Genomic DNA, 20,258 nt, shown 5'->3' on the forward strand with positions numbered 1-20,258 from the left:
TAGTATTATTATTTTTTTCCTGTCAGACATATTGTATGCCATGAGGCTGCAAATGGCCGCTCAATAAGTTTCATTATACAATCAATTTATACTTATACTGGTCACACTTTTCAATACAGGAAAAAAAACAACATCCCAACAAAAAACCTTAGCACCTTTGACTTATGTTTTCCCCATGGAAATCCATGGGTACATTACAGTATACGGGGTGCGTCCCAAAAGAAAAGAGAATGATTTCCCCAAAAATTATTTTTATTAAAAAAACATACAATTAGGCTCGATCACCTTCAAAGTAAGTCCCCTGGGACTGAACACAACGGTTCCAGCCACACTGCCATTCTTCGTAGCAGTGCTGAAAGTCTTCATGTGAGACACAGCTTGCTTCCATGGATCTGTATGGGTTTTTTGCTCATATAAATCTATGGGTTCATGACACCATTTTTATAAAAAACATTGTGTACATTTTTAGAAACAAAAAGTGATTTCTGCTCATTAAAGAGAAAAAGGTTGAAATAAATTATAAAACAAGAAAATCTTACTTTCGTTACTTACGTTTTGTTTTTTTGTAATCAGATTTTTATTGAAAGTTTATCAAAACATACAATATGGGTATCAAATAAAAAGTTATGCATACCGTGTTAGCATAGCATTGCCAGGATATCAGAACAGAGGGTAGGGGAACAGAAAAAGGAAGCAAAAGAAAAAGGACAAAAAATGACAAGAGTATACCTGAGTATAAAGTTACGGTAAATATATAAGTAGCAAGTAACAAAAGTCAGTTATTTATTTGGCATATACTATCAGGAAAGATAAAAGAGGAACAACCCTCTACAGCATTCTAACAAGTTATGAGCCCACGTAGGCGAGCAATAAAATAACATTCACTTGGAAGCAATAGTTTGAAAGAGAATCCATGGGAGCCCCACGGATGTGTATTTGCTGAGTTCTTGGGATATTTAGAGGAATACAACTGTTCCATCTTGCAGGAGTGAGAACTCAATTAATTACCTCTCGGAGAGAGGGGGAACAGAAGATTTCCAATGTTGAGCAAGAGCCAGTCTAGAATGTTATGACTTATAACTACTGCATGGCCAGGAGAGAGACGGTTTGCCTCCAAAAAACATAGCTCCAACGCTGGATTAGATGAAGCAAAGTAAGTATTCACTGTGTATATGAAGGTGTATATCAAAGACCAGAAGGATTTGACTACCAGGCATGACTACCACATATGGATATAAGTCTTATAGACTTATAGACACTTTCTCTCCAGATGGTCTCTGGGTAGGTATTATCCATTTTTGCAAATTTAGCTGGGTTAAGGTACCAGCGGAGAAACAGTTTCTGGACAGAGTCCCAGATTCTTTTATTCCAAGAGGGGGCATGCTTCCACTCATCTAGAGAGAATTGCCTGTTAAAGTCCTGTTCCCAAGTGAGCATGTACAGTGATTTACTTTGCGAGGCTCTCCACCTATTTTTAATGTTTGGATAGATCCTTCATCAACAACGTCTTTAGGGGAGATTTTACATCAACTTTATGGGTCAGGACAAATTACTATTCAGAATAACTAGGAAAAGAGGCAAATATGTATCAACCTCCCATTTGGAATTGTCACACATTTTTATTGATTATTGATAAAATAGTATAATCTATCGAAAATATTGAGTGAGACTGGTTGAGCATGTATTTTTGGTGGGTTTACTTTTTGTTGTTGTTTACGTTTATGTTTCAGAAGTCCTTCACGTGGTTTTGGTGAGCACATATTTTTTTAAAGATGTGCTATAATCTAAACAATTTTTTTTAGAAGTATACTAGTATATGTAAGGCCTGTTTCTCTAAGTTTATGTCATTATTTCACATTGATTTACGTTGTCATACTTCCCTTTCAATGTTTTTCTACTAACTACAGTATAAAAAAATTATTTATTTTTGTAAACGTTGCAGGAATAAAAACTTATTTTACTGAATGCGCTGCATTTTGTATCTTCAAACCACATATAAAGTTCCATACTGTTAGTTTTAACCCATAAAAAAACAACAACTGGATTTTGTCCAGTCTTAGAGGCTCATCTTAAAGCACAACCTTATCTGAACCCTGGATCATCATTGCTGAGTAATGTTTTTAGTAAGCCCAACATCTTTAAATACATCACCATATGGAGTCTTTCTGTGTGATAATTAAAATATAAGTTGCAAAGTAAACATGTTTTTTTTAGCACGAAATGTTTTGAATGTACTTTCTATGCTGACCTTATATTTTTTTTTCAGTCATTTAAAGCAAAGGATGGTTACCTTGTAATTGGGGCAGGCAACGATCAACAGTTCTCTACTGTTTGCAGGGTAAGTGTTATGGTGATGTAATGCATGTGTTCCCTGCAACACATAGCCTGCATGCTTCTCTTTTAATTCACTTTCTTAAACATTCTAAGTTGTAAAAACATGAGTGATAGGGGTAAATGTTTGATAATGGGCTAATTATTATTATTCTTGGCAAAACTGAGCATTGCTGAGTTACTGGGTCCTTTACATGACCCACCTGACACATACCAGAATACTTAATGGTAATTAATCCATACATTTTGATGGAAATACAGAATTTATTCCTGAATTGCTGTCGAAAATTATTTTCACTTGTTTAAATGTTTTACATGTCTCTGATTTCCACTTGCTATAAAACAAGAAAAATTGGGTAAATCCCAAATAAGCCCTAGAAAACTTGATTTGGTTGGTATAGACATATATAACCATTATATTTGACATGCAAAAGATGCTTAGGTTTGTATAAATAACAGGCAAATATATTATCTGGACTGCCCTGTATCACAAGCTGTCTTTTCTTTGTATGCAATACCCTCCACTTGGAGTGCAAAGCCTTTAAAGAATGTCCCAGAGACACATTCTTTTGTTATCTCTCCCTGGTCTTAAAGGGAACCTGTCACCAGCATTTCACCAATTGAGCTTTACATATCCCTCACTGGCCGCTGCTATAAAAAGTTCATTGCCGTTATCCCCTCTCCTAAACTCCTCCTCCGAATGTAAATAACGGTCTGCAAACATTTTGCGCCTTTTATCGTAATAATCCGGTGTCCCTTTGTGTGCACAAGCGCGGGATATTGTGTGCACAAGCGCGGGATATTGTGTGCTGGGGGAAGGTGAGGAGTTGTCAATCAAAAGTAAGGAGGCGGGGTAAACTCGGAAAGACTTGAGAAATGAAGATATGACTCTTTTCAAATGAAGATTTGACTATTTTATGCTCATTTGCATACATTGTGGGAACACTAAAAAACTGAATACTAAAGCTACAGAGCCGACTAAGAAGACAATTATGGGTTATATAGAAATGATTTTTCACCCACTACCACCAGGTAATGCTGGTTTAGTAGGTGAAATGCTGGTGACCAGTTCCCTTTAAGGTGCTAGTTTTTGACACTCGTCAGTCAGGAATTGAACTTACCAGGACTTGAACTCTGGACTCAACGTCATACTTTGAAGCCTGAACAACACTGCTAGGAAGAGACTTGCTTGTTCAACCTCGTCCAACTATGTGTTTTCTGCAAATAGGAATTAGATAATGGACTGCACTTACTTTGTGGCCATTCACAGTATTTCCAGCCCTCCATTAACCCACAGCTTTGTGCTTCTTGTGCCTGAATACTTTGGCTTGCAGGGAATGTAGCTTTTTTTGTGCTCACTACCAATTTTCTCCTTTTGTACCAAACCCTGCATTATATCTGACCATGGCTCATCTCTCTCCTTGTGTACAGAACTCTTCATTACATCTAAGCATGGTTAAAGAGGCTCTGTCACCACATTATAAGTGTCCTATGTCCTATATAAGGAGATTGGCGCTATAATGTAGGTGACAGTAATGCTTTTTATTTAAAAAAATGATCTTTTTTCACAAAGTTAGGAGTGATTTAAGTTTATGCTAATGAGCTTTCTTAATGCCCAAGTGGGCGTACTTTTACTTTCGACCAAGTGGGCGTTGTACAGAGGAGTGCATGACGCTGACCAATCGGCATCATGCACTTCTCTACACTGCACTAGCGATATAGATATATCGCTATGTGCAGCCTCATACACAAGCCCTAACATTACTAGTGTCCTGATAATGAATACACATGAAATCCAGCCTGGACGTCATGTGTACTCAGAATCCTGACACTTCTGACTCTTTTTTGTGAGATTCCAGCAACGGATACGAAATCTCGCGAGATCACGGAGCTAAACGAGATTTGGTTTCACTTGCCGGAATCTCACAAAAAAAGAGTCAGAAGTGTCAGGATTCTGAGTACACATGACGTCCAGGCTGGATTTCGTGTGTATTCATTATCAGGACACTGTAGTAATGTTAGGGTGTGTGTATGAGGCTGCACATAGCAATATATCTATATCGCTATTGCAGTGTAAATGAATGGAGAGGAGTGCATGATGCCGATTGGTCAGCGTCATGCACTCCTCTGTACAACGCCCACTTGGGCATTAAGAAAGCTCATTAGCATAAACCAAAATCGCTCCTAACGTTGTGAAAAAAGATTGTTTTTTTAAATAAAAAGCATTACTGTCACCTACATTACAGCGCCGATCTCCTTATGTAGGAGACAGGGCACTTATAATGTGGTGACAGAGTCTCTTTAACTACACAGATCTTTCTTCTTGTGAACATACTTTGCATTACATCTGTCTACAATTGAGAACTGTCTCGATTGCCCCTCCTATTGGATTCCAGATCTGAGAACCAGTGATGTTACATAATAATCAGGCCCAATATTAAGTCTTGTGGGACAGAATCTGCTCTGTAACAGTTCAGGAAGCAAATAAATATGTTGTAGAAACAATAACAAGGGTATGGGTTAGAAGATAATTCATGGGAACCTTTGAAGAATATTTATGCTGGTTAACTGCAAAGAAAATGTCACCGTTGTTACCTAAACAGGCCTATTAAATAAAATCAGGAACTGTACTTACCTGGACTTTAACTCTGAATTTGCCAGTCATTCTTCACAGCATTAACCACACTGCTTGTTTTCTACGCCTAGCAATTAGATAGTGGACTGCACTTGCTTTGGTTCCAATCACAGTAGATGCTGCTCTATATTAAAGGGGTAGTACCAAAATAAAAAAATGTGTCTTTCCACAGGATAAGGGATAATTGTCTGATCATGGGGGCTCCACCACTGGGACCCCCAACAATTGTGAGAATGGGGTCTTGGACCCCCTGTACCTCCTCACTTCTCAAGAGCAGGACATTGAATGGAATGATTCTCGAGCATGCGTGCTGCTGCGCCATTCAAGGTCTATGGAAATTATGGAAACAGTCGAGTACAGTCTCATAGACATTGAATATTTAAACTCCTCCTCACTGTGTGAGGGAGGGTTCAGGCCCCCGTTCTCATGATCGCTGGGGGTCCCAGCAGTACGATGGGTGATAATTTTTTATTTTGGAAACACCCCTTTAGCCATCAGCTTTGTGCTACCTGTGCTTGATTATTTTGGCTTGCCAGTGATATTGTTTTACTGTTCTCAGCTCTCCTTGTGTACTGAACCCTGCATCATGTCTGACCACGGCTGATCTCTCTCCTTGTGTACTGAACCCTGTACTATGACTAACTATGTCTATGCTCTCTCCTTGTGTGCCATATCCTGCATTAAAGCCTGACTACAGCTGATCCTTCTATTTGTGTACTAAACCCTGCACCACATTTGACTACACAGATCTCTCTTCTTGTGCACATAACTTGCATTACATCTGGCTACATTAAGAATTGTGTTGATTGCCCCTCCTATTAAATTCCAGATCTGAGAATCAGCATTGTTACACTGTTGTTATCACTGCTCCAGCACTATTTCCAAATCTTATTCTCTGGCCATATCATGTCTTTATGGCAACTGGCACAGCTGATGGGATATTTAATACTGCTTAGCTTAGCCATCCTGTGCCTCAGCATTAGGCCTCATTTACACGAGCGTATTATACGCGCGTGCGACGCGCGTGCTTTTCACGCGTGTCGTACGCACCTATAATAGTCTATGGGGCTGTTTAGACGATGCGTGAATTTTGCGCTGCGTGAGTGCGTTGCGTAAAACTCACGACATGTTCTATATTCTTGCGTTTTTCACGCAACACGCACCCATTGACTTCAATGGGTGCGTGAAAACAACGCATGCCACACGGACGGTCCCGCGTTGCATGCGCGAAAATCACGCAAGAGCTGTCAAAAGGATGAATGTAAACAGAAAAGCACCACGTGCTTTTCTGGTTACAAACATCCAAACGGAGTGTCAAATTAGAGATGAGCGCACCGAACTTCACCGGGTTCGGCCGAACTCGTTTTGACCGAACCCGGCAAAAAATGTTCGGGTACGCGACGGCAGGAGACAGTCACTGCCCACGGTGCTCAAAGACTTAAACTGTTTCAGCACCATGGACAGTGACTTGCGATCACAATATACATATACGTGTAAAAAAAAACAGAAGTTCGGACTTACCGATAAGTCCCGGCTCCTTCCTCCAGTCCGACCTCCCGGGATGACAATTCAGGCCAAGTGACAGCTGCAGCCAATCACAGGCCAAGCACAGGCTGCAGCCAATCACAGGCTGCAGCGGTCTCATGGCCTGCCGCGTCATCCTGGGAGGTGGGGCCGGATGACAAGAGAGGGACGCGTCACCAAGGCAACGGCCGGGAGACCGGACTGGAGGAAGCAGGCAGTTCATGGTAAGTTTGAACGTCTTTTTTTATTCACAGGTTGGTGTATATTGTGATCGGCATTCACTGATGAGGGTGCTGAAAGAGTTACTGCCGATCAGTTAGCTCTTTCAGCACCTTGGACAGTGACGGGCGTCGACTACCTCATCTCTATGATGGCGGCTGCGTGAAAATCACGCAGCCGCGCATCATACACGGATGACACACGGAGCTGTCAAATGCCTTTTGCGCGCGCAAAACGCAGCGTTTTTTGCGCGCGCAAAACGCACACGCTCGTGTAAATCCGGCCTTAGTGTGTATTCTGATGCTAATCTTCCTCTGTGTTCCTGATTCTTAGTTCTCTCTTTTGATTCTGGTCTTGTCCGACTGGATTAATGTCCATCAACCTTCTGGTTCACGTGTTTGAATTGTCCTATATCTCTACTTATTCCTCGGGTCTTCTGTGGCTATGTTCCTGACTCACCACTAACTACAACTGTATGTATTCTAGCACTGGCAACCAATCAGACTATTCTGGGAAACCACAAGTGTGTATATGAGGGCTCTATTAGTCTCCACAACATAGTTTAGCTCGCCCCTACCTGATCTTGACACCGAGGATTCACCGCCGGGACATTTAAACTTTTATATTCATACATTATGTATCCTACATGCTACTGCATCTTACTTCCTACTGTTCACACCAGGATTTGTAATTTGTTTAGCAGAATAATTTTATAATGATAAGAAAAAATACAGCCTAAAACAAATACAAATAGAGTAGAAATGATGGGCCCTATTTCATCTGTATTTGACTCCCATTTATAAAAAAAAAAAAAAAAAAATAACCATCTAAGGCTCTTTTCACATCACGCTGGGGCTATATATCAGAGGTATATTATTCCCTGACGTAAATTTTTGACTTATGTCACTGTAAAGCCTTACAGCTCTTGCACACGACCGAGAACAGCCCGTGAAAAACGGTCCGTTTGTCAGCCGGATATCCCAGCCCGACCACGGTACAGGTGAATGGGGCTCCTGGCATCATACAGGGTGGCCCATTTATATGGATACACCTAAATAAAATGGGAATGGTTGGTGATATTAACTTCCTGTTTGTGGCACATTAGTATATGGGAGGGGGGAAACTTTTCAAGCTGGGTGTTGACCATGGCGGCCATTTTGAAGTCAGCCATTTTGTATCCAACTTTAGTTTTTTCAATGGGAAGAGGGTCATGTGACACATCAAACTTATCGAGACTTGCACAAGAAAAACAATGATGTGCTTTGTTTTAACGTTACTTTATTCTTTCATGAGTTATTTACAAGTTTCTCTTTGTTTACAGCCATTGACATGTCGCAGAGGTTAACACGTGAGGAGCGGATAGAAATTGTGTTGATGTCTGGTGAACGCAGTACCCGGGTCATTGCGCAGATTTCGATGCAAGAAACCCTACGAGACCACCCATCTCCCATGCTACAGTTTGCAAACTGCTTGCCAAGTTTCGTGAAACTGGTTCAGTGTTGGATTTGCCCAAATGTGGACGCATGAAAACTGTCACTAATGAAGAAACATCAGTGGCTGTCCTAGCTTCATTCAGCAAGAGCCCACAGCGTAGCACTCGCCGCATGTCACTGGAGAGTGGCATCAGTCGAACATCCCTTCGGCGGATATTAGCTACTCACAAATGGCACCCTTACAAACTCCAGCTGCTGCAGCATCTCAACGAGGATGACCCAGATCGGCGCACTGAATTTGCAGAATGGGCAAAACAAAAATTGGAATAGGACCCTCAGTTTACACAGAACATTTTGTTCAGTGATGAGGCAAACTTTTATGTGAATGGTGAAGTTAACAAACAAAACCACCGCTATTGGTCTGACACTAACCTACATTGGATAGATCCCTCCAAGACTGTTGGAACACAAAAATTGATGGTATGGTGTGGTATATTGGGTACAAAGATAGTGGGGCCATTCTTCATCAATGGAAACCTCAAGGCCACGGGATATCTGAAATTGCTACATGATGATGTGTTTCCCTCTTTATGCACTGAAGCTGGCACGTTCCCTGAGTTTTTCCAGCAAGATGGTGCACCACCACATTATGGGTGTCAGGTCCGAGCAATCCTAGATGAGCAGTGTCCTGGAAAGTGGATTGGTCGTCGTGGGCCAGTTGAATGGCCCCCTAGGTCTCCCGATCTGACCCCCTTATACTTTTATCTTTGGGGTCATCTGAAGGCATATGTCTATGCTGTGAAGATACGAGATGTGCAACAACTTAAACTACGGATACTAGAAGCCTGTGCTAGCATTTCTTCTGTGGTGTTGCTATCAGTGTGTGAAGAGTGAGAGAAGAGGGTTGCATTGACAATCCAACACAATGGGCAGCACTTTGAACACATTTTATAAGTGGTCAGAAACTTGTAAATAACTCATGAAAGAATAAAGTAACGTTAAAACCAAGCACACCATTGTTTTTCTTGTGAAATTCTCGATAAGTTTGATGTGTCACATGACCCTCTTCCCATTGAAAAAACTAAAGTTGTATACAAAATGGCCGACTTCAAAATGGCCGCCATGGTCAACACCCAGCTTGAAAAGTTTCCCCCCTCCCATATACTAATGTGCCACAAACAGGAAGTTAATATCACCAACCATTCCCATTTTATTTAGGTGTATCCATATAAATCGCCCACCCTGTAGATATTTATGATGCTAGGAGTCCCTACCTCACCAGGTAATTGCTGTTCCGTGCTGAACAAAATGATACCGTACGGAACCAGTTCCGTGGGGAGGCAGAGACGCCTAGCATCATAAATGTCTATGATGCCAGGAGTTTCATTCACCTGTACCGTGGTCGGGCCAGGATATCCGGGCGACACACACGGACCGTTTTTCACGGCCCGATTTCGGTCGTGTGCAGGATTTGTTATGGTGGCATACGTCGGCCATTAACCACAAGGTAAAATAAAATGTCTACCACATTGTATGCTGAACTTTCCTATACAGTATAAAAAAGGTTTGCTAAAGCATACCACCCTGACAAAATGACACCAGGTGAATGGAAGCCTATGGTTACTTTCAGTGGATGTGGTTTCCCAGCTGCCGAATGTTTTCACTAAACGTGATGTAAAGACAGCCTAAGATCGATTTTCAAATGGGCAGCATAACTTAAAAAAAGAAATGAGTGTAAGATAGTGTGCCGATGAACACCAGCTGACGGAGGCCAAAATGACCTGGTGATTGAGGGCCTATGGCTACTTTCAGTGCATGCGCTTTCCTGGCGTGTGCGCTGAATGTTTTCTCTAAACGTAATGTAAACACAGATCCATTTTCAAATGGACAGAATAGCTTAAAAAAAATATATGGGTGTTGTGAAAAGGAGTAGAGAAGATAGTGTAAATTCTAACAGGATCTGCCAAAAATCGGATGTGGAGGGGCTAAGCCTGATAGAGGTTTGGGGAAAGAACAACCAGACAGGTGTAATTGTAACCTTTCCAATTCATATATACTTTCTTTTTTTATATATAAATAGATAAATAACAGATAAAATCAAAATATGCAAAGCCTGAGAACCAAACACTCCTGCACTCCCCATGTACCCAAAGTTATAGATATGTCTTAGATGGCTACAAACTAGTTACAATTTGAATCAAAGTTGAAACATGTAGTGTCGTCGTCAAGGGAAGCTGTGAAGTGGATTTCAAGTGTGCAGAAAATGAATTTATGCCTTTCATCGTTGATTAAAGAAAGGCTTCATAGGAAGGTCCAGTGGTACAAATACTAAACACACATAGAGCTTTGCCTGTGAAGTTATTTACATTGCCTTAGAGATATATGCACAGGATAAATGTGCTAAGTGGTTGCAGACATGTTGAATGTAGTGTACTGTATGGAACGTTTGATCTTGTTAAAGAAAAGTTATATAGCTGCTATTAGATTAAATACTGCACAATTTTTATACAACATTGAATAAATATTTTAAAAAAAATGTTAGGAAAGGGCCAAACTTTATCAAAATGTTGAAATTGATGGTTGCTCAGAAAAAATAATTATTAGAAAATTATATATTTGGATCTCAATAATTGTAAACGCAACCACACAATATTTGATTTCTGCAGTCCCTCTATATTTCTCTCATTCTTAGACCGGATTCACACGAGAGTGTGTGTTTTGCGATTGCAAAAATCGCTGCGTTTTGCGCGCACAAAAGGTCCGTGTGTCATCAGCATATGGTGCATAGCCGGCATCAAGATGACACTCTGTTTTTATGTTTACTAACAGAAAAGCATGTGGTGCTTTTCTGTTTTCATTCATAGTTTTTGCTACAGTAGCGCGTATCACGCGTGGCACCCGGAAGTGCTTCCGTGTGCCGAGCGCGATTTGCACACACCCATTGACTTCAATGGGTGCGTGCAGCGTGGAGAACGGGCAAATATAGGACATGTCATGAGTTTGACACAGCGCACATACGCTGCGTGAAATTCACTGACAGTCTGAACGGCCCCATTCATTAACATAGGTCCGTGTGACGCACGTGAATATTACGCGCGTAGCACGGACGTATTATACGTTCGTGTGAATAAGGCCTTATAGTGACCCTTAGATATTTCCCTTATGTTCCATGGTGTTTTGTATCTTTAGCCCACTTGAACGGGTTGTATAAATAAGGCTTGTATAATGAATAGTTATATAGCTGTATAATTTACTTTGAGCTCATTATTTTACAGATCTCTCTTGCTGTCAGTGAATGGAATTATTCTTGTTTTCATACACAGGCTATTCTATATCTCTTTCCTGCATATAGCTGAGTTTTTTTTTATGTTATAGTTTATGCAATCCTATGTGATCAAAGTAAAACTATCTCCTTAGTGTTTGCTGCAATATGTAGGTGTGAGTAAGGGCTGGAGTTTAGGACAGAAGAGAAATGTATGCTGCAGCTTTGTCTTGCTCACAGAGGGTTGTTTAAGGTAACCATAGGTATTAGATAAATGTTGGGCAAACCTGCCCACTTTGTACTTTTTGACTGGGCCCCCCCCCCTCCGCTGGGTATCATACAACCCCCCCTTGTAGATAGTGCCTCCCTATAGATTCCAGCACACAGCGCCCCCCTATAGATAGCACCATACACAGCCCCCTGTAGATAGCGCCATACACAGCCCCCTGTAGATAGCGCCTTACAGCCCCCTGTAGATAACGTCTTGCAGCCCCAAATCCCCCCTGTAGATAATGTCATACAGCCTCATGTAGATAACGCCATACAGCCCCCCTGTAGATAACGCCATACAGACACCCTCTGTAGATAACGCCATACAGACCCCCCTGTAGATAACGCCATACAGACACCCCCTGTAGATAACGCCATACAGACCCCCATGTAGATAACGCCATACAGAGTCCCCCCTGTAGATAACGCCATACAGAGTCCCCCCTGTAGATAACGCCATACAGACCCCCCCTGTAGATAACACCATATAGAACCCCCCTGTAGATAACACCATACAGACCCCTCTGTAGCGATAAGGAGAACGGGGGACTGAAAGTCCCCCGAAGTTCTCCATGACAAACCTCGGACTTCCGGGGGGAAGAACTTCCGGGGGGAAGAAGTTCTCACGGAGAACTTCGGGGGACTTTCGGTCCCCCGTTCTCCTTATCGCTGGGCGTCCCAGCGATCACACCTGTATCCCCTATCCTGTGGATAGGGGATGCATGTCTTTTGTAGGAACAAACCCTGCAGTGGCGTCCCGCTGTAGCAGCCATAGCAGCTGCTAGCGGAGCCTCCGGCCATTGGAGAGGGGGCCGTGCCGGCGGGTGGCACAGGCCTCCTCATGCTGTGGGCCCCGTAGCAGCCGCTACGGCTGCTATAGCGATAGTTACGCCACTGGGGCAGCCTAAACGTTCCCCAATGTCTTCTGTTGGGAAAGACGAAAATTTGTCATGTTGTATTCTAACATGCCTTATCCTCTGCTCCCGTAGAATATAAGCGATTGCCGCAAGTGTCTGGTAGTGGATTATCTTCTTCTCATTATTGAAATAAACATGCATGCATAACAAACTATGTTAAAAAGTCACAGAACTTTAATTATGCAATGCTTTATTGACATAAAACTGGAGAAGTCCTTTATGATATAATCATATCCTGTCTAAATGCAAAGAAAGGCTGCCCATAACGAGCACCAATTGACAATATAACAAGTCGATTGGCACTCGTTAAAAGGCTCTTTTACAAGGGCCGATGCTTTCTGTATGGGGCTGAGCGATCGGTAATACAACTGTTTGGTGCCCATCAATTTGCATCATTGTCGGTAGCACTTCCCCTGTTTACACAGGAAGATATGTGGGAACAACAATGATTTTAGAGGTTGTTCAAATGATATGATCGGCTGACGAACAATCACTGCCCCTTTTATTCAGGCCAGTAATTGGGAACGAGCATTTTTTAAGAAAGCTCATTCGGCTGAATATTGGCCCTTGTAAATGGGCCTTAAGAGTGTATCACAGACATAAATAGATGTTATACAATTTATATAGAGTTGAAAATAGTTTGCTTTGTGGCCTATATTTTAATACTTTGAAACCTATCACCTTTTTGAGAAGACCATACCTAATCTAGCCTAGATTCTGTAACCGATTTTCCATGTATATGACCCTTCTTCTTTAATAGGACTAGGGATGTCACGATACCAGAATTTGGAATTAGATACTTTGTGTAGTATTGCGATTTCGATACCAAAACGATACTTTGCCAGTAGTAATAAAAACGAAAAGTTCTTCTGTTTTCTGATGTGAGGCGCGTGGTGTGATGATGAATTTAACCTCCACGTGCCTCACATTAATAGTAATTAACCCCATCATGTTTCTCAGTCATAATGGGTTAATGTGTGAGGTACATGATGGGGTTAATTACTATTAATGTGAGGCACATGGAGGTTAAAGTCATCACACCTTGTGCCTCACATTAATAAGTGGAAGAAGTTTTTATTTTATTTTTTACAGCGTACACATCATAAATTACGCAAAAAATTGTTGTGCAGGTTATTACGGCTGCGCCAATACTGAATATGTGTATTTTTTATGTATTGAGACTTATTTTAATGTTTATTGTAAAAAAAAGTGTATGTGTATTTTTTTTAAAATTTAATATTACTTTATGTTTTTACTTTATTACTTTATGTATTTACTTTATTTTTAAACTTTAATGTACTGCCATATATCAGATATATGCCAGCACATTAGCCTGTGTACGTATAGTACACAGGCAGTTGTTAGGACATACCTCAGTATGCCCGAACAGGAAATATGGTAAGGCAGCCCTTCAATGGACCCTGGGCTGTCTGGCCATATATGGTATGGCCCTCGATCGCGTCACAGGAATTCCCTGTGACGCGATCCAGGGGCATCCCCTCTTCTCATTTTCTCCTGAATGCTGCAGTCAGCTTTGATCGCAGCATTCAGGGGAATAACGGCAGAGATGAGGTTTCTCTGATCTCCGCCGTTATAGAGCGGGGCTGCCCGCTCCTGACATTAAGTGTGCGTGCGGTCAGCATGAGGTGATGCGGCCGGCGCTGCACTAATGAGCGGCGGTTCAGGCACTGAAGACAGAACAGGAGGGTGTTTTGCACAGCGCCCGCCATGTTCTGTCTTCAGTGCCGCCGCTCATTAGTGCAGCGCTGGCCGCATCGCATCATCCTGACGGCGTGCACTTTTCAGGACTCAGGAGCGGGGAAATGGCTGTATAACACATGTATCACATATCCACAGCCCCACTCTCATACATTCATGTGTTACTATACTGAGCTGTGCGGCCGCACAGCTTAGTATCAAAATACATGAAATAACGGTATCGAACCGTTTGGGGATGCACAGTATCGAAACCGTATCAAAGTTTTGATGCATCGTGCATCCCTAAATAGGACCACTCCTCTACAAGACCATTTTTACTGCAATTTTGGATGGTAATCCTAAAGATGTTTCACTTTATATCATGCAAATATGTGAATATACACTGTTTGATTAGTTAGTGAATTTTTTTCCAACAACCCAAAGCTTAAATAAGTAGTCTGATATGAATATCTTTTGTATCTTGTGAATAACTCGCCATATCTAGGTTTCCTTTATAGGTAAGTGTTTTATATCAATGTAAAACATGGTAGGCTTATTTTTAGAAACTCTTGGTAAACAGATGAAAATGTCACATTTATACACCATAATGCCAGACAACTGCATGTTCATTCATTTATGAATTGCTGGTTTTTCTTAGTAGAGGAATTTTAAACCAAAGCCATATCCTCCCTCTGCAGGACCTCTCATGTTTATGCATTACACTTACTAGCCCATTGACTGTGGGCATCATGAAATGCTTTATTTGTCCTTGGGTGGTGTTGTTAGGGATTTGGACAATTGCTGGCAGGTTTCCCTGCAGATTACATTTGATCGATGGGGTCCTTGTGATTGACTTTTTTTTAAGGGACCTTTCTACCAAAAGGGGATTCTCCAGAATGGGCAACCAATTTAATATTTGTCAGAAGATTCCATTGGTGGGAGTTGGTCAGCAGGGACTTTCATATATTTCGGGAATAAAAAGGAGCATTAGAAAATAAGGTGCCGTGGGCCAATTTGACATGTTGGATGATAACCAAAGCTCAGTCTACTCTTTAACTTTCTTTTTTAATGAAAAATATAAACTTACACAGTAGTGTGCAAAAGTCCAAGTAAAATCAGTATGAAAACTAAAAGCCGCAGTTCTTCTGCGGTCTTTGTCACCTTTTGTGTCTGCAGTTAATGCAAGTTAGCCTTGATGATGTTCACATCAGGCTTCTGTGGTGGCCAGACCTTCTGCTGATTAATGTTCTCCTTTTGAATGGTAATAATTCTTTGATTTTGATGTATCCTGCCTCAAAATGAAGTTGGGACCACTCAAACACCTCCCTGAAGTCTGCTTTGACTTCTCAGCACTGAAGATTCAATTAATTCTGACCAAATCACCCACTCCATTTGCAGCAACCACGAGGAAGAGCTTCCCAGGAGGATGGGAGCAGTAGTGAAGTGCACGGTGTATGGCCTGAGGTATCTGTAGGAATCTCTACCTCTCCTCCCTCGCTCCTTCTCGGGCTGGCACAGTGACAGGGGGGCTGCACTATGGATGATGGTGGTGATAGTCTTTTCCCCCGTAGCAACTCCCGTGATGGTGGTAGTAGTATGTGTGCGCCTGGCAAGGTGGTATGTGGGGTGCCCTTGATGTTATGCAGTGCAGGGACCAGACGACACAGGGGATTTGAATAACTCACGTTTACTGAAGAACTTTATACAGTCTTCCAAAATGGAGGCACGTTATCTTCTGTCCACTTCAGCAGTTGAGGGGAAGAAGGGACCAGTGGGTGACCAATGAGGGTTTCAATTGTCCAGCTATATCTAGAAATCATTCACTTTTCCAGCAGCGTGTGTAATAAATGAACTCACTTTTCTCAGTGATGAGGGTTGTAGTTGAGTGACTTGATAGACACTTCTTATATTAATTGTGGCGTGCGGCAGAACCGGTAACAGCGCCAGCAGGAGTTCTGAGGCCCAATATTATATAGACTTCTCCTCAGAAACAGACAGACAGCTTTTCAGCTAAATAATACTTGCTGTGGTGATGATAGAGATGATATGCTGGTTACAATCTCCTTACTGTTCCTCCTCTTGCATTGGGCTGCAGGTGCTGAGACCTGTTGCCAGTTGAAAGGATTGTATTAATCTGCTGTGTCAGAGCAGCTAGCAGACATGTCTGTCTCCTCACAGACACGACCCGACTCCTCTGTGTAGACTGTGAGACAGAGTCAGAGTGAGGCTCTAGGGCTGTAGCCAGGCTCCACCCCCTTTTCAAACAATGCTAGATGTACAATGCACCCTCTAGTGGCTCCCCACTGATACCTTCATCCTTCTCTTCAGCTGGTGAACAGCACACTGTGTGAAAAATAATAAAGACATGTAAAACACATACAATGCATGACATACAAATAACAGGGAACCAGAAGGGTATCTTCTGGGATGCTGCATACTCCCGGACTTAAGACAAGACGTCCTCGTCGTTTTCTTGGATATGAACAGCCTAAAAGATGTAAAAAGGGTTAACATGAAATGCAAACATCTTAATAACATTGTATTCCTGTATTCTTGACTCTCGAAGGGGGAATAGGGGCGAAGATTTCTTCTGTAACAGTTGGAAGATGAGGGGCAGAAGTCTCAAGTCAAGATGAGCGGCAGTGTCCAACAGTTTATGGCACTTAGGATATGAGGGGCTCTGGTACGTCAGAGTCTATGGGGATATTCCCTCTTGAACGTAACAAGGGTTGGTAGGCTTCGGCCTAACTTGGATAGGAATAAATGAAGAAATGAAGAAGGGGCTCTAGAACATAAGAGTCTTTCTTGTTCCCTACTTGCAATTATATTCAATCCCTATAGCGAACTGGTTTCACTCCTTTAGTGGTTCTCTCTGATCTCCTGACAGGTTCAGGTACAACAACAGCAGGTACATGATGTGATCTGTCCTCTGTGTGAGTTGTAGACCCTGTAGGTGTAGGATCAGGTGCAAGGAATGACAAAATTGGGGTAAACCACCAACTCAGTGGGTTCTTTATGTCCAAGTGTTGCTCTTGAGTTGAGGACTCAGTAGTTGTTGCTTCAATAGCTTCAGTTACTTCTGGTAGATCAATTGCAACTGGTTCTTCAATTGATATTTCCTGTTCAATGGTAGGCAACTGTTGATCTTGTAGGCACAGTTTAAGCCTGTTACGGTGGACAATTTGCGGTTGTTTACCATCTCTTTGGATCTCATAGATATCTGTTCCTTGGTATGGGACAGCCTTGATGGTATAAGGGATTCTTTCCCACTTAGTGTCCAATTTGCTGGTTCTTTGAAAGTTTTTCAACCAGACAAGGTCTCCAACTTGAAAGGGTTTAGCATTAGCATGTTGGTCATAATCATGTTGTTGCTTCTTTCTCGCTTCTTCCATCCTAGCTTCAACAATTTCATTTGCATCAGCCATGCGTCTTTGGTGTTCACTCACCCACCCTGTGGTTGGTAGAGGGTTCAAGTCATCTGGAACGGACACATTCAATGAAATGTCTGAAGGCAGCTTTCCTTGTCTTCCGAACAATAGGAAGTATGGGGTGTAACCTGTGGAGGCTTGCATAGTGTTGTTGTAGATGTACGCCAACTCAGGCAAATGATTTGGCCAGACAGCTCTCTGATGAGGCGGTAAAGTTCTGAGCATCTCAATCAGAATCTGGTTCATCTTCTCACACAACCCATTTCCTTGGGGATGGTAAGCGGTTGTTCTTAGTTTCTTACAGTTGTACAGCTGACAAAGTTCCTGAAATAGTTGGGATTCAAATGCAGAACCTCTATCTGTCAAGATCTTCTCAGGACAGCCATAGGGTAGAAGGAAAGTTTTTAGGAAGACTGCAGCGGTGGTCTTTGCTGTCAAGTCCTTTACTGGTACTGCGACTGTGAATTTGGTGTAATGGTCGATGATGGTCATGGCATAGGTGTATCCTGTTCTACTTGGCTCCATTTTCACATGGTCGATGGCCACGATCTCCAGCGGTTGATGACTCACGATAGGATGCAGAGGGGCCTTTTGGTTTGGCTTCTCTCCTCTTGCTAAGGCACAAGCAGTACATTCTTGACACCATTTCTCGACATCACCTCTAATTCCGATCCAATAGAATCTTCTGCGAATTGTAGCTTCTGTCTTTTGAACTCCAAAGTGTCCAGACTTGTTGTGGTATGCCTCAAGGACAACTTTGGCATCTCTCCTTGGGATGACAATTTGGTGCAGCCGATTACTGGTGATGGGATCCAGCACTCTCCTCAGAAGCAGACCATTCTCTTCAAAGAGACGTTTCCTTTGTCTCCAAAGGCGAAGTAGTTCTGGGTCTGTGTTGCCTCGGCGGATTCTAATGGGTATTTTTTTGGTATCCAGGTAGTCTAGGATATCTCCAATCACTCTGCTCTCAGCTTGCAACAGGGCCCATTGTTCTTGTTCTGGTGACTGCTTCTTGGCCTGTTGGGAAGAACAATGTACCTGGGTTTTGTTGTTGATAGCATCAGGATCTGCAAAGCGGTTGTAGAATGCAGGCATCTCTACTTCCTCTTTGTGGTTGTCATCATCAGGATTCTCCGGGTCTTCTCCTGTAGGCAGGCGGGACAAGGCATTCGCATTGATGTTGGACTTGCCTGTTCTGTATTTGACCACGAAGTTGTAATTTGCTAATCGTGAAGCCCATCTCTGTTCTAAGGCTCCCAGCCTTGCGGTGTTCAGGTGTGCTAGCGGGTTGTTATCTGTGAAGACAGTGAAGGAAGAAGCGGCAAGGTAGTCCTTAAACTTCTCTGTGACGGCCCAGACCAATGCAAGGAACTCCAGCTTGAAGGAACTATAGTTCTGATCGTTTCTTTCAGCTCCTTTGAGTGCTCTACTTGCATAGGCGATCACTCTTTCTTTGTCTCCTTGTTGTTGGGCCAGCACTGCACCAAGTCCTTGGTTGCTTGCATCTGTGTAAAGATGGAAGGGCAGGCTGTAATCTGGGTAGCCCAGAATGGGTGGTTCAGTCAATAATCTTTTTAGTAACTGGAAGGCAATTTCTTGTTCTTCTTTCCAGTTAATGGGAATTCTCCTCTTCAAGTGTTCTTTAGGGTGCCCCCTCAAGAGTTCTTGTAGCGGTTCAGCGATGCGGGCAAAATGAGGAATGAATCTCCGGTAGTACCCGGCAAATCCGAGAAAGCTTCTTACTTCCTTCACAGTGGTAGGTGTAGGCCAACTGTGGACAGCAGCTATCTTCTCAGGATCTGGCTTTATGCCTTCTGCGCTCACTATATGTCCCAAGTACTGGACTTGAGGTTGGAGGAGGTGACACTTGGAGGGTTTGATTTTTAAGCCATTTTTGGTTAGGACCTGGAACACTTCAGCTAGATGCTTGAGATGATCTTCATAGGACTTGGAGTAGACTATGACGTCATCCAGGTATAGCAGCACAGTCTCAAAGTTCCTGTGACCTAGGCATCTTTCCATCAGCCTTTGGAATGTTCCAGGAGCATTGCACAGTCCGAAGGGCATGCAATTGAACTCGAATAAGCCCATTGAGGTGGTGAAGGCTGTCTTCTCCCTATCAGCTGGAGACATTGGTACTTGCCAGTAACCACTTGTGAGATCCAGTGTAGAGAAGTAGGCAGCTGATCCCAGGGCTGTCAGAGATTCTTCAATCCTTGGAAGAGGATAGGCATCCTTGTGGGTAATGTTATTAATTTTTCTGTAATCCACACAGAAGCGAAGGTTGCCATCTTTCTTCCTGACAAGAACTAGTGGTGCAGCCCAGGGGCTGTGACTTTCTTGGATGACTTTGGCCTCTTTCATGTCGTGGACCATCTGCTTCACGTCTTGGTATAGGGCAGGTGGTATAGGCCTGTGTCTTTCCTTAATGGGAGGATGAGTACCAGTGGGAATAGTGTGCTCAATGTCTTTTGCTCTCCCATTGTCCAGAGGATGCTTACTGAAGGCTTCATGGATATTCAGAGCCACTTCAAGTACTCC

At 42.6% G+C, this 20,258-nt stretch overlaps 1 protein-coding gene across 8 annotated transcripts in view; it reads left to right on the top strand.

The window, feature by feature from the left end:
• Positions 1-20,258, top strand: part of SUGCT (succinyl-CoA:glutarate-CoA transferase) — a 1,185,368-nt gene that overhangs the window by 575,685 nt on the left and 589,425 nt on the right. For 7 of the 8 annotated variants that reach the window (XM_075828569.1, XM_075828573.1, XM_075828570.1 and 4 more), the window contains one exon: positions 2,267-2,338. The exons of the other annotated variant lie outside the window; for it this stretch is intronic. In XM_075828569.1, the coding sequence (XP_075684684.1) occupies positions 2,267-2,338 (72 nt within the window). The remainder of the gene's footprint in view (positions 1-2,266; positions 2,339-20,258) is intronic. 8 annotated transcript variants of the gene reach the window in all.

Source organism: Rhinoderma darwinii, chromosome 5, assembly GCF_050947455.1.
Source record: "Rhinoderma darwinii isolate aRhiDar2 chromosome 5, aRhiDar2.hap1, whole genome shotgun sequence".
Classification (NCBI taxonomy): domain Eukaryota; kingdom Metazoa; phylum Chordata; class Amphibia; order Anura; family Rhinodermatidae; genus Rhinoderma; species Rhinoderma darwinii.